Consider the following 15,208-nt stretch of genomic DNA (forward strand, 5'->3'; position numbering starts at 1 on the left):
AGCATAACGTTCACTGCAGACCCTACAGACCCTTTCACGTCAGTGACATGAGCTCAGAGAAACCTGCGCTCATCTGTGAAAAGAACAGGGCACCAGTACCGAACCTGCCAATCCTGGTGTTCTCTGGCAAATCCACTGTGATGGGCAATGAGCACAGAGCCTATTAGAGGACATCAGGATCTCAGACCACCTTCAGGAAGTCTGTTTCTAATGGTTTGGTCAGAGACATTCACGCCAGCGGCCCATTGGAGGTCACTTTATAGGGTTCTGACAGTACTTTTTGTGCTTCTCCTTGCACAAAGTAGCAAATACCGGTTCTGCCTGTCTCTTAGAATCTCCTCCATGCTCTTGAGACTGTGCTGGGAGACACAACACACCTTCTGCCAACGACATGTACTGATGTGCCATCTGGTGGAGCTGGACTGCCTGTGCAACTTCTATAGGGTCCAGGTATCAGCTCATGTTACCAGTAGTGAAGCTGACCACAGTCAAGTGCAAAACTGGTGAAAGACAGTCACAAAAATAAGTTGGGTAAACGGTCCATGGCCTCCACCTGCAAGACCATTCCTGACTTTGGGGTTGTTTCATTGTTCCCCCTGTTATTAATTTTATCAACATCATAGCAGGCGACACTGATTAACAGACCCTCTGCTACTGAACTGATCAGATCAATGTTCCACAAGTTTAGTAGAATGGGATCATTAGGATGTTTTATCTGACAAATATTAGACATTCCTCTGTGTTGTTTAAGATCAGAAGTGCTTTTGGCCTTGGAACTCTCCCACAGATGCACTTCTTCCCAGTCTCCCTGTAAATGCTGAATGATGACTCTCATTTTGGCAAGTAAGGCCTGCAGTGCTTTGTATGTTCAGGGTTCATTTGTGACCTTCTGGATGAGTTGTGGATATGCTGTTGGAGTAATTCTGGTAGGCCATCCACTGTTTTCTCTGTTTGTGGATAATGGCACTCGCTATGGTTCACTGGAGTCCCAGAAATGTTTTTCTTTCCATTTGTTCTTAAATTTGCTTAGCTCGGGGCATCATGACCTCCTTTGTGGTATTTATTTGGCCTGCTTCATGTTGTCAAACAGGTTCTTTGCCAGTAATTTTTTTTGATTCTACAGGATGGATGCGGCTGTGGAAACTGAACCAGAAAAAAATCGGATGATCAAATGAACAGTTAATTTGTGATTAAACACAATCACTTGGCGCGCGTAGCTTTATTCCCTCAATAAATGGAGATTTGAAAAGTGTCTTTTGTATTTAAGCAAAATAAATAGAAGAACTCTGTAAGAACTGTGATTGCTGAATATGCAATCTGTAAACCAAACCGCTCACCTAACATGTATTAAAATTAGGTCAAGCATAATGCAATCCGAAGTGATGAAAATCTCCTCGCATGTTATTTTAGGGTGAAGGGGAGGGGGGGTAGGGAGTTAACAGATTATAAAACGGTTAGTTAAATCGTGTGCATTCAGAAAATAAGACTGTTTGACACGGTCGAGAGCGAGACTTGCATTATCTTGTGTAATGGGACGTCTAAAATCATTAGCCTCCACCTCCCAGTGTATTACACTTGATGAAGAATTTACAATTGGTAATTGTTTTCCACTTCATGCACAAATAGTGATTAAAATAATAAATACCATCCCTCTGTGTCCCTTCTGGTTTATTTTCCTTTATCATCCTTTTTTTATTCGCATCTACCCCCTGCCATTACACAGTGCATTCATCAACCTGTCATACGCCCATCGTTGCTCTATTTTTTTTTTGTCTCTCCATCCTGTTGGTTCCCCTATTTGTTTATCTTCCTGTCTAACATCTATCCCTATTAATTTCAGCGTTGGGGTTTTTTTTTTGTGTTATCATCACCATCCATCAATCACTCCCTGCGCTCTTCCCTTATCCCTGAGACGAGAATAGTGATTTTCCTAAACAAACAGCACACTTTCACCTTTTACCGCTGATGGCTGTCGAACATGAAATTACAGAGTTCCAGCGAAAGGGGGAATCTTTACGTGCCAATGTTGCTCTGCAAAACTTTATCGCAGGCAAACAAGCCGCAGATGATTGCGTATTTCACCGAGAAAAAAAAAAAAAGGTATGAAGCAGTAACTCCTGTTTTACCTTGAATGTTGAACGGGTTGTCGATGACAAAGTTCCCGTTCCACACCACGGAGAGGTCAACAGGCAGGTCGCTGATGCCGCCGCCCTCGTAGTCGTACTGTGAAAAAAAAAAAAAAAAAGCAGACACCAAGTGCGTGAGAGAAATTGGTGATTCATAATGGGATTCAATGCAAATTTAGGGAACTGTGGGAGAAATTGTTTCATTTGCATAGTGATTCAGCCAGGGCCGTTCTTTGCAGACGCCCGCGATATAGCCCAAGAACACACGCATGCATAAATCCAAATCTTCCAAAACAGACATATTTCATAAACACACCGAAAATATGGGTTACAGCTGAACGGGCTTGGAGAAATGGAAACTGGGGTGAGGAGGAGTGGGACGGCGGATGGAGGGAGATGAGACAGGATGGTTGACAAGGAGAAGATGGGGAAAAGGATGAGGGTGCAGCAGAGGTGTGGAGGCGGTCTGAGGAGTGAAGGCAGCCAGAAATCGAACAGTGACGTGTGTGTGTGAAAGGGACCTTAGTCATTTAAGCACAGGCTAAGTGGTGGGATGAGGAGGAAAAGACAGATAAGATGCAGAGCAGAGGAAAGTGAAATAGGCATTTCCAATTTGCTCACTGACACACTGGATTTGGTAGATGGAGCTCCACTATCCCATGTGGGACACACACACACACACACACACACATCCATAAGTGCACGCCTGATACAACTTGAATTTTTAGAAAACACTGGATCTGTTGCTGCTTTCCATAATGACCTGAACTATTTCACAGCCTTAATTCCAAAACGAAGCATATATTTAAGTCGCATTCCTGAGAAACTTGCCTTAAGCATCTACTTGTTTCCTCTGCAAGGGTGTCAATATTTTCAGTTTGTGAAGTCGCTGGGGGATGATTGGATGAAGACTGATAAATAAGACCCGAGAACATATTTCTCGGGAAACTAGTAAATCTGGTCAATTCTAGTATTTGAAATAAAACCTGCATAAACACTTTCAGATTATTGGGGCCAACCAGCAATAGGCTTGCTTCAGCAGGATCAGGCAGCCATTTAGATAAGGATATTAAGTAATGTTCATGGGCAGAATCGGAGATAACTGTTCCTAGTTCCTTGACTTGAGTTCTCCAAGCCCACCGTTCAGTGAAATGTGTCACAAGTTCAAAGGATTAAGAGTTGTTATGATGATGATGTTGTTTCCTACTTTATTACTTACACCTGCTCAATTGCTTACACAAAAAAAAAAAGAAAACAAAATGTGAAGGAAAAAATATTCAAATGATTTTTGAACATGTTGCGGTTGTTGATGCCAGATGGGCTGGTATGAGTGGTAGCTGCTGATCTACAAGGGTTTTCACGCACAGCTATTTTGTTGGGTTTACAAAGAGACGTCGGCCAGAAGTAAAATATCCATAGAGCTGCAGTTGTGTGGAAAGAAATGGCTTCTTGACATCAGAGGACAATAGGCATGGTGATTTGAAATGACAGAAAGGCAACAGTAACTCAGATAACCACATGTTACAACAAAGTTCTGCTGAACGCAATCTCTGAATGCAAAACGCATCAACCCTTGAGGCAGATGGGTCATAACAGCAAAAGGCCACTCCGGTACCACTGAGTAGCTGAGAACAGGAAACCGGGGCTGCTGTTCAGAAAGACTCACCAGAAATTGTACATTAAGAGACTGAAAAACAACAACGTTGTGTTATCTGTTACAACTTTCAGATGGTGGGGTCAGAATTTGGTGCAAACAATATGACAACATGGATCCATTCTCGCTAGGATCAACCACTACATGAACCAAAAACTATGGTGCATCTTTAAACAAACTTCCATGCATGTCCCAAAGATCAAATATTCTAAAACTGCTTTCTTGAGCATAATGAGTTCACCACACTCCAATAAGATTTTAATCCAATATGTGGCGGAATGGGAGAGTAGGGGTCAAAAACCCGCAGCAGCTGATGCTATTATGTAAGTATGCACCAAAATCTCTGAGAAAGAGATTGCAAGCGGACTTGACTGCATTATGTCAAAACTTTGCGTTGCTCCAGGCCAGTGCATCCACACTTCCCTTTCACTTGAATTCTTTAGCTTTTGACCGTCTTTAACTCTCGGCAAACTGAGTGAACTGCATTCATGGGGAACAGGAAGCAAACAACCATCTTATTGTCCTAACATTGTTTAAGCCATTTTACGGAGTCCCCGTTTGAAAACGGATAAAACGGCGTCTCGCATTGCTGTTAAATGAGATGAGATCAAATAAAGATAAGAGTCACAGGAAACAATGAACAACAGGAAACATTGTGAGGAGCCACTGTGGGAAGCGTGGCTCTCTGTTTGGGACGTGAAGCAAATGAGATGACCACAGAGCCATTAAACCACGGGATTATGGGAGGTCACCAGTTTCTTAAGAGAAGAATTTAAGTGAAACACAAAAGAGCAGCTGATTAAACTTGTTCTCTACCCCACTACTACAGCGTGACCGTCATCCATCACACGCGAGGTAGGCCGTTGACATTATTAGCATCACTTTTCCATCCCACTGGCTAGCACTGTGAGTACGGCCGCCCCGGCGAAACCGCAGGACCCACACACACACACGACCTCTCCTCTCCTCCATCTTTGTGGCACGGCCCCCATTAAACTTTAAGGGTTTGGACTTGTCTGCCATCACCAAAAACACTGGCTGAGCTTGTTTCCCTGTTAGTCCCTGCCCACCAGCCTGGCCACCGCATCATGCCTTATTCATACTGTCACATGGTTTAAAACGCTGACACAAACCGCACTGTGACACCGAGTCGCACCGAGCGTCCCCCCGCTGTCTAACCCGCTTTCCGTGGGGGGAAATGGAAAAGTTGAACGCTGGTTACGATGCAGGGAAATAAGGCGAGAGAGGGAAAAACAGGATTGAGAAGAAGAAGACGGAAAGCAGCTTAAAAAAAAGTTGAGACTATAGGATAACAAACTCTTTCATCATAAAAGAAGAAATCTTCACTAGAAACACATAAACAGCAGTAAATTATTACAGATAAACTCACTGTCACTGAGCTGACATCAGCCCTAACTCTTATTGGGTGGTAAGTTTGTTCTTTCTTCAAGTACAAGTGAAATAATTCAGGTAATAATATTCTTACCTAATATTATTACTTAATAATATTCTTATTCAGGTAATATTCTTTAGATCTGTCATCAGATCTAAAGAATATTACCTGAATAATTGTAACAGGGGTGTAACGTTTACAGCCAGATCCTGAGACAAGGCAATGGATGATACTGGTTTTTACAAGCAGGAGAAGAATAAAGAAAAATAAAATAATTTGTTCTTTGCTCTTAGAGTAAGGATTTCAAATCTTAAAAAAAGCTGTAATCGTTGTAGTATACTTCACTCTAGGCTTGACAAGCTTATATTCTGAGGATTTTATGCGTGTATAATTTCTGTTCAGTGAATAACTGACGAGTTATTAGGTAAGGTAAGTTTATTCAGATTGCACTTTTCAGGAACAAGGCATTCAAAGTGGTGCAGTATATGAAAAACTGTGTATTACCTCTTTAGGATAGGTTGGCTGCAAAGAAAATAACAACTTTAGCTTTGTTTGCATTGGCATTGCTGGAACATGGAAACCTGCTAATCAAGATTTTTCTTCAGGATTTTACTATACCAGATCCAATCAAACATTTTTTTCCTTTTGGTTTCACAGAAAGAAATTAAAGAACTGATTTGAAAAAACTTGCTTTTATTTCAACCATCTTATGGTTAAAAAGGTTTCCTCTTTAAGATATTTTTAACAATCTATTTTTCTAAACATATATTCATCATTGTATGCTATACGCTTCAGGGAGGCCCAATGACTTCATTGGCAAAATAAAATCCTGATTTTGCAAAAATCTATTCACAATAAATTGTATATTTAAATTGATCGATTAAATTGATTTATTGTTGGGCCCTGATTGAAAAACTGTTTAAAATTATAAAGATGCATGCAATAAAATTTAGGAAAACATATATTCACGTCACTTCCGATATGTTACTATGCTTGGGGGCTGTGTTTGGGTTTCACTTGTGTGTTTGTTTTGATCATCTGAGCTCTTTATATTGTTTAAACGGTCTCACCATATCAGTTTATTTCTCTGTGTTCATTGCTGCCATTAAAGTGTTGTCACATTAGTTCATCAGATTCTTAGTTCATCCATGTGTTCAGATGTCAGTCTTTTTCTCATTGGTTTATAGTTTCTTTGTGTCTAGTTCAGCTTCTTTTGTGTTAATTACTGTGAATGCAGTAGGCATTCACAGTTCTTGAGATCCTGTTTCTCTTTATTCTTTATTATTATTACTGTGAATGCAGTAGGCATTCACAGTTCTTGAGATCCTGTTTCTCTTTATTCTTTATTATTATTATTCCTGTTTATTCTTCCAAATGCGTTTTTACTGTTTAAACTTTGCTTCGCTTCTCCTCCTACAATTTTTCTCCCATTTCAACCATTCAACTTTTAAACTATTCAGCTTCTTCTGGAATGGATGGCTATGTCTTTTTGTACTTTTAACTCTTCAACTTTTTAAAATATTCAGCTTTTTCTGCAAATTTTCAGCTTTTTTTCTCCCATAGGAAATGAATGTAATTCACTAAAATTCCGCTCATTTCAGCTGCTTTTTGACAGCTTACTGCTTCAGCCTACTTTCAGCTAGAAACGCCATTCAACTTTTAAAATGTAGTGATATCTTTCAGCTATTATGGTCTATTTCAGCTTTTTCATATCTTTTACCATTTTCATATAGTACCTCCTTAAAATAATTTTGGCTTTTCAAGAAATTCAGCAAATAACATGCGTTGCTATGGTTGTCAAGGAGGCAGTTATAGAGTGCGCACTCTAGAAATTCAATAAATTCTTCATCTCCGAACAACTTCTTCTCACTCGCTCAATTTTCAACCTATCCACATAAATTATACATCAAAACGTAGGAATTTTTGTCTGGAATCAGGAAATGTAACCCTCATTGGTGTAGCATTTATAGATTTTTCGCAAATCACCTCAGAGCGACACAAACCCGAAACCTCCCCCATTCATTTCCTATGGAGCGGTTTTGAAAAATGACGTCTGAAAATCCAAAACATCACACGTTTTCGCGTCGTCGCTACTCCTAAACCGTTTGATGCACAGGCATGAGACTTTCACATATGAATGTCCCAACCCTTCTGGCACTCACAAAAAAGGAATTTTGTGGATAACTGTTACGGTTTTTCCGCAGGAACAATTTGTTCGGGAGTAGCGAATGTGCAAAATCCTGAAAATGCTTTAGAGCTGCATTGTTCCACATGATCCACTTTTTTACATCGTCGCTGTGCCTACACCGATTTTTGTACAAACATAAAAATGAGCAACATAGTCCTCAAAAGCCTGCTGATACTCACAGTGAAAGAATTAATTTGATATCTCTTATACTTTTTCAGCTAGAGCGATTTGTTCGGGACTGTTTTTAGAGGATTTTGGAAATTCCTTAAAAACCACCTTTAGATCATAATTTTTTACGCCTTTATTAAACTTTTTCCAGCAAAAAACGATAGCTTTTCTTCTTCCCCTATCCGTTACGAACTAAACCCAGAAAAAATTACGTCTCTACCATTTAGGGATCAGGAGATATGAAGCGTTGTTCGGGGCAAAGTTCTCCATTATAATCCAATGGGATTTATTGTGAGCAAAGTGTCTGCACTTCGGGTGACTGGCCGCTGCAGGTGTGTCAGTGAGTTTCCATGACGACGGAACTCTGAGGGCCAGAGGGAGAGGATCAATTGAGATACAATGGCAACTTTCGACGCTCACCGCAGTTGCTGTGATTAATGTAGGAATCTGAAATTCGCACAGTCACTTCCTCTTGACATTTTAAAATTTTCAAGTGACTTTCAGCAATGTGTCAGTTTTCCTCCCCGTTTTGGATTTCACATGCTTTCCTATTGGGCCTTTGCTTCCATCAGGACCTGGCATGATGCCCAGACACGACCCAATTGGCCAATACAGCACCACCCACCTGTGGGAAATGGCGCTACTGACCATTTTGGTCAAATGTTGAGTTCTGGGCCCAGATGTGGTGAGGCTGAGTTGCTAAAGGAGGCCAATCTGACTCATGAACTTTGGTCATGTTTGGTGACATTAAGTATTGGCACCCCTATTTGAGGCACTTCCCAGTACAGGATTTGGACCAAACTGACAGAGTACAATCACCCGGTGATCCTGAGCACAACCATGTTAGCGGCTAATGGTTAGCATGTTGCTAATTGGAAGTAGCTCTAGGAAGCTCGGACAAACTTTTGCTTTACAGAGTCTGTACCTCCTTTATACAGAATGCTCCACAATAAGTTTGGGCCTCGTCACGTAAAGCATCTCCAAGTTAGGAGGTGTCAAACATCCAATGCTTTTCAATGGGGGCGAAACCCCTTACACTCCCTCGAAATGCAGGCCCACATATGGCTACAGTATATTAAAGTTTGAAATTCTACTTCTGCTTTGTTAAACGATTCAGTGTTTAGAATGAGTTAGGAAATGTTTGGTGCCTTTCCCTCAGTTTTTTCTTCTTCTAATCATTCAGCTAATAATCTTTCATGTTCAAATTCTTCAACTCTTTCAAATTCTTCAACTTTTTCAACTTCTTCAACTTTTTCAACTTCTTCAATGCTTTTCAGCTATTTTTTCTCTTCTTCAAAGATCTTCTGCATCTTTTGCTTAATCATTCAGCTATCTGCATTCACAGTGCATTTTCGCAGGAAATGCAAATTTTTCTAGTTACTGTGAATGCAGTAGGCATTCACAGTTATTGAGATCCTCTTCCGCCTTTTTACTGTTTAAAGTTTGATTCGCTTCTCCTCCTACAGTTTTTCTCCGATTTCAACCATTCAACTTTTAAACTATTCAGCTTCTTCTGGAATCGATGGCTATATCTTTTTGTACTTATATCTTTTCAACTTGTTAAAATATTCAGCTTTTTCTGCACATTTTCAGCTTTTTTTTCTCCCATAGGAAATGAATGTAATTCACTAAAATTCCGCTCATTTCAGCTGCTTTTTGACAGCTTACTGCTTCAGCCTACTTTCAGCTAGAAACGCCATTCAACTTTTAAAATGTAGTGATATCTTTCAGCTATTATGGTCTATTTCAGCTTTTTCATATCTTTTACCATTTTCATATAGAACCTCCTTAAAATAATTTTGGCTTTTCAAGAAATTCAGCAAATAACATGCGTTGCTATGGTCGTCAAGGAGGCAGTTATAGAGTGCGCACTCTAGAAATTCAACAAATTCTTCTTCTCCGAACAACTTCTTCTCACTCGCTCAATTTTCAACCTATCCACATAAATTATACATCAAAACGTAGGAATTTTTGTCTGGATTCAGGAAATGTAACCCTCATTGGTGTAGCATTTATAGAGTTTTCGCAAATCACCTCAGAGCGACACAAACCCGAAACCTCCCCCATTCATTTCCTATGGAGCGCTTTTGAAAAATGACGTCTGAAAATCCAAAACATCACACGTTTTCGCATCGTCGCTACTCCTAAACCGTTAGATGTACAGGCATGAGACTTTCACACATGAATGTCCCAACCCTTCTGGCACTCACAAAAAAGGATTTTTGTGGATAACTGTTACGGTTTTTCCACAGGAACAATTTGTTCGGGAGTAGCGAATGTGCAAAATCCTGAAAATGCTTTAGAGCTGCATTTTTCCACATGATCACTTTTTTACATCGTCGCTGTGCCTACACCGATTTTTGTACAAACATAAAAATGAGCAACATAGTCCTCAAAAGCCTGCTGATACTCACAGTGAAAGAATTAATTTCATATCTCTTGTACTTTTTCAGCTAGAGCAATTTGTTCGAGATCGTTTTTAGAGGATTTTTGAAATTCCCCAAAAATCGCCTTTATATCATAATTTTTTACGCCTTAATTAAAATATTTCCAGCAAAAACCGATACCAAGTCTTCTTCCCCTCTCCGTTAAGAAATAAACGCAGAAAAGATTACGTCTCTACCATTTACGGATAAGGAGATATGGAGCGTTGTGCGAGGCAAAGTTCTCCATTATAAACCAATGGGACATATTGTGAGCAAAGTCTCTGCACTTCGGTAGACTGGCCGCTGCAGGTGTGTCAGTGAGTTTCCATGACGACGGAACTCAGGGCCAGAGGGAGAAGCTCCATTGAGATAGAATGGCAACTTTCGACGCTCACCGCAGTTGCTGTGATTAATGTAGGGATCTGAAATTCACACAGTCACTTCCTCTTGACATTTTAAAATTTTCCAGTGACTTTCAGCTATGTGTCAGTTTTCTCTCCCATTTTGGATTTCATATGCTTTCCTATTGGGCCTTTGCTTCCAACAGGACCTGGCATGATGCCCAGACCACTGAGCTATATAATACACTGGAGTGCTAATCGCCGTCTGTTTGAACGAGTCGCTTTGAAGCCACCAGCCGCCATATTGGTACTCCCTATTTCCCCCCAGTAACTAGGAATATGTACGCTACAGCATCGAATAACGAGGATTTTCTCATGTTCAGGGGGGGCTTAAGACTTTTAAAATGTCAAATGCCATATACTTTTATGTTATGTTCTAAAAATATCAAGTACTGAGAAAGTCATGTGCTGAAATATTTTGCATTTTATTCATTTAAATATATGTATATAACATTTATAGATATCTAAATGACAATATACATAAACATATAAACATATATTTACATATACATATATATATATATATATATATAATATGAATAACATGTAAAATATTTCAGCACATAATTTGCTAGTAGTTGATAGTGTTAGTACATCCACTGACTGTAGAATTACCTGTGAAACGTTTTCATTCAGCCAGAAAACTGCTTTTTATTGCAAGCAAATCCTATGGGATTCTGTGAGAGTAGGGAGTAGCAAGATGGCGGCCAGTGACTTCAGTTTTTCGGCAAAATCAGCACTCCAGTGTATTATATAGCTCAGTGGCCCAGACACGACCCAATTGGCCAATACAGCACCACCCACCTGTGGGAAATGGCGCTACTGACCATTTTGGTCAAATGTTGAGTTCTGGGCCCAGATGTGGTGAGGCTGAGTTGCTAAAGGAGGCCAATCTGACCCATGAACTTTGGTCATGTTTGGTGACATTAAGTATTGGCACCCCTATTTGAGGCACTTTCCAGTACAGGATTTGGACCAAACTGACAGAGTACAATCACCCGGTGATCCTGAGCACAACCATGTTAGCGGCTAACGGTTAGCATGTTGCTAATTGGAAGTAGCTCTAGGAAGCTCGGACAAACTTCTGCTTTACAGAGTCTGTACCTCCTTTATACAGAATGCTCCACAATAAGTTTGGGCCTCGTCACGTAAAGCATCTCCAAGTTAGCAGGTGTCAAACATCCAATGCTTTTCAATGGGGGCGAAACCCCTTATACTCCCTAGAAATGCAGGCCCACATATGGCTACAGTACATTCAAGTTTGAAATTCTACTTCTGCTTTGTTAAACGATTCAGTGTTTAGAATGAGTTAGGAAATGTTTGGTGCCTTTCCCTCAGTTTTTTCTTCTTCTAATCATTCAGCTATTGTTCTTTCATGTTCAAATTCTTCAACTCTTTCAAATTCTTCAACTTTTTCAACTTCTTCAACTTTTTCAACTTCTTCAATGCTTTTCAGCTATTTTTTCTCTTCTTCAAAGATCTTCTGCATCTTTTGCTTAATCATTCAGCTATCTGCATTCACAGTGCATTTTCGCAGGAAATGCAAATTTTTCTAGTTCCTGTTTATTCTTCCAAATGCGTTTTTACTGTTTAAACTTTGCTTCGCTTCTCCTCCTACAATTTTTCTCCGATTTCAACCATTCAACTTTTAAACTATTCAGCTTCTTCTGGAATGGATGGCTATGTCTTTTTGTACTTTTAACTCTTCAACTTTTTAAAATATTCAGCTTTTTCTGCAAATTTTCAGCTTTTTTTTCTCCCATAGGAAATGAATGTAATTCACTAAAATTCCGCTCATTTCAGCTGCTTTTTGACAGCTTACTGCTTCAGCCTACTTTCAGCTAGAAACGCCATTCAACTTTTAAAATGTAGTGATATCTTTCAGCTATTATGGTCTATTTCAGCTTTTTCATATCTTTTACCATTTTCATATAGTACCTCCTTAAAATAATTTTGGCTTTTCAAGAAATTCAGCAAATAACATGCGTTGCTATGGTCGTCAAGGAGGCAGTTATAGAGTGCGCACTCTAGAAATTCAACAAATTCTTCTTCTCCGAACAACTTCTTCTCACTCGCTCAATTTTCAACCTATCCACATAAATTATACATCAAAACGTAGGAATTTTTGTCTGGATTCAGGAAATGTAACCGTCATTGGTGTAGCATTTATAGATTTATCGCAAATCACCTCAGAGCGGCACAAACCCGAAACCTCCCCCATTCATTTCCTATGGAGCGGTTTTGAAAAATGACGTCTGAAAATCCAAAACATCACACGTTTTCACATCGTCGCTACTCCTAAACCGTTTGATGTACAGGCATGAGACTTTCACATATGAATGTCCCGACCCTTCTGGCACTCACAAAAAAGGAATTTTGTGGATAACTGTTACGGTTTTTCCGCAGGAACAATTTGTTCGGGAGTAGCGAATTTGCAAAATCCTGAAAATGCTTTAGAGCTGCATTGTTCCACATGATCCACTTTTTTACATCGTCGCTGTGCCTACACCGATTTTTGTACAAACATAAAAATGAGCAACATAGTCCTCAAAAGCCTGCTGATACTCACAGTGAAAGAATTAATTTGATATCTCTTATACTTTTTCAGCTAGAGCGATTTGTTTCGGACCGTTTTTGGAGGATTTTGGAAAATTCTTAAAAATCCCGTTTAGATCATAATTTTTTACGCCTTTATTAAACTTTTTCCAGCAAAAAACGATAGCTTTTCTTCTTCCCCTATCCGTTACGAACTAAACGCAGAAAAAATTACGTCTCTACCATTTATAGATCAGGAGATATGAAGCTTTGTTCGGGGCAAAGTTCTCCATTATAATCCAATGGGACTTATTGTGAGCAAAGTCTCTGCACTTTGGGAGACTGGCCGCTGCAGGTGTGTCAGTGAGTTTCCATGACGACGGAACTCTGAGGGCCAGAGGGAGAGGATCAATTGAGATACAATGGCAACTTTCGATGCTCACCGCAGTTGCTGTGATTAATGTAGGAATCTGAAATTCGCACAGTCACTTCCTCTTGACATTTTAAAATTTTCAAGTGACTTTCAGCTATGTGTCATTTTTCTATCCCATTTTGGAATTCACATGCTTTCCTATTGGGCCTTTGCTTCCAACAGGACCTGGCATGATGCCCAGACACGACCCAATTGGCCAATACAGCACCACCCACCTGTGGGAAATGGCGCTACTGACCATTTTGGCCAAATATTGAGTTCTGGGCCCAGATGTGGTGAGGCTGAGTTGCTAAAGGAGGCCAATCTGACCCATGATCTTTGGTGACGTTTGGCGACATTAAGTATTGGCACCCCTATTTGAGGCACTTCCCAGTACAGGATTTGGACCAAACTGACAGAGTACAATCACCCGGGGATACTGAACACAAACATGTTAGCGGCTAATGGTTAGCATGTTGCTAATTGGAAGTAGCTCTAGGAAGCTCGGACAAACTTCTGCTTTACAGAGTCTGTACCTCCTTTATACAGAATGCTCCACAATAAGTTTGGGCCTCGTCATGTAAAGCATCTCCAAGTTAGGAGGTGTCAAACATCCAATGCTTTTCAATGGGGGCGAAACCCCTTATACTCCCTAGAAATGCAGGCCCACATATGGCTACAGTATATTCAAGTTTGAAATTCTACTTCTGCTTTGTTAAACGATTCAGTGTTTAGAATGAGTTAGGAAATGTTTGGTGCCTTTCCCTCGGTTTTTTCTTCTTCTAATCATTCAGCTATTGTTCTTTCATGTTCAAATTCTTCAACTCTTTCAAATTCTTCAACTTTTTCAACTTTTTCAACTTCTTCAATGCTTTTCAGCTATTTTTTCTCTTCTTCAAAGATCTTCTGCATCTTTTGCTTAATCATTCAGCTATCTGCATTCACAGTGCATTTTCGCAGGAAATGCAAATTTTTCTAGTTATTCATTATTCCCCTATTCTGCCTGTTTGCTCTCTTCCAAAGCTGTTCCCAATCCCCTGATTAACTCACCTGCATGCCATGTCATTTTCCACTCTTCCCTCGCTACATTAGATCGCTGGTGTTGTTAGCTGGTTCAACTGCTCAATCCTGGTCCAGTCTATCCAGTCTATTTTGCCCTCATGGTCTTCCCTTCATGTTCCTGGGTTGTCTTTTAGATTTGTTTAGTTTCATTCTATTCATTTTGTGAATTGTGGACATGCAGCTTTATTGTCTAACTTTCTTTTTTCTACCATTAAACATCTTTTTTTTTTAGCGGCTCCACCTCTGCCACCTCTTTGCTTGTATTTGGGTCCTCCACAACCACATCCCCTTTTTTTTGTAAACTCTGTAGTTGTTGCTCATAGATCACCGCATGTATAAATGTCTGCACACTGAATTGATTTGCTGCATTGCTGAGTGTGGAGACTTCCCTTAGTAGCGGATCTTGTACATCTCGTGTATTTGATTGACATCTGTGTCTTTCAATCTAAAGTGGTCCTTTCATTCACTTGTTAAGGTACAAAATGGGATCTGCTACCAGAGGACATTTCACACCGACCAGGAGTCAGTTCACCTGTCAAGGAGATGCTTCTGTGCTTCCAGCTTTCAGCTAGATTTACTTGCACTGTGTTTTAAAAAAAAAAAAAAAAATGGATTATGCATGTAGGTTTAGCCTTTGAAAGAAGAGGGGCACATCAGTGAGGAAACGCTACAAAATAGCAGTAAATATGTATATACAGTAGACATGGATACAGAAAACATAAGCGTCAGTGTTTGAGAGGTGGATCTTAATCCTAGTATTACTTTAGCCATGCTCTAATTTACTCATTTTAGGTCTGATGAAGGAAGCTCATACTTAAAAGTCTGTAAATATATCATATTTTA

At 39.9% G+C, this 15,208-nt stretch overlaps 1 protein-coding gene across 1 annotated transcript in view; it reads right to left on the reverse strand.

The window, feature by feature from the left end:
- plxna1a (plexin A1a) overlaps window positions 1–15,208 on the reverse strand; it is a 359,702-nt gene that overhangs the window by 116,457 nt on the left and 228,037 nt on the right. Inside the window, exon 11 of the mRNA XM_036125192.1 lies at window positions 2,127–2,223. Coding sequence (XP_035981085.1) covers window positions 2,127–2,223 — 97 coding nt within the window. The remainder of the gene's footprint in view (window positions 1–2,126; window positions 2,224–15,208) is intronic.

Source organism: Fundulus heteroclitus, chromosome 1 (genome assembly GCF_011125445.2).
Source record: "Fundulus heteroclitus isolate FHET01 chromosome 1, MU-UCD_Fhet_4.1, whole genome shotgun sequence".
Taxonomy (NCBI): Eukaryota; Metazoa; Chordata; class Actinopteri; order Cyprinodontiformes; family Fundulidae; genus Fundulus; species Fundulus heteroclitus.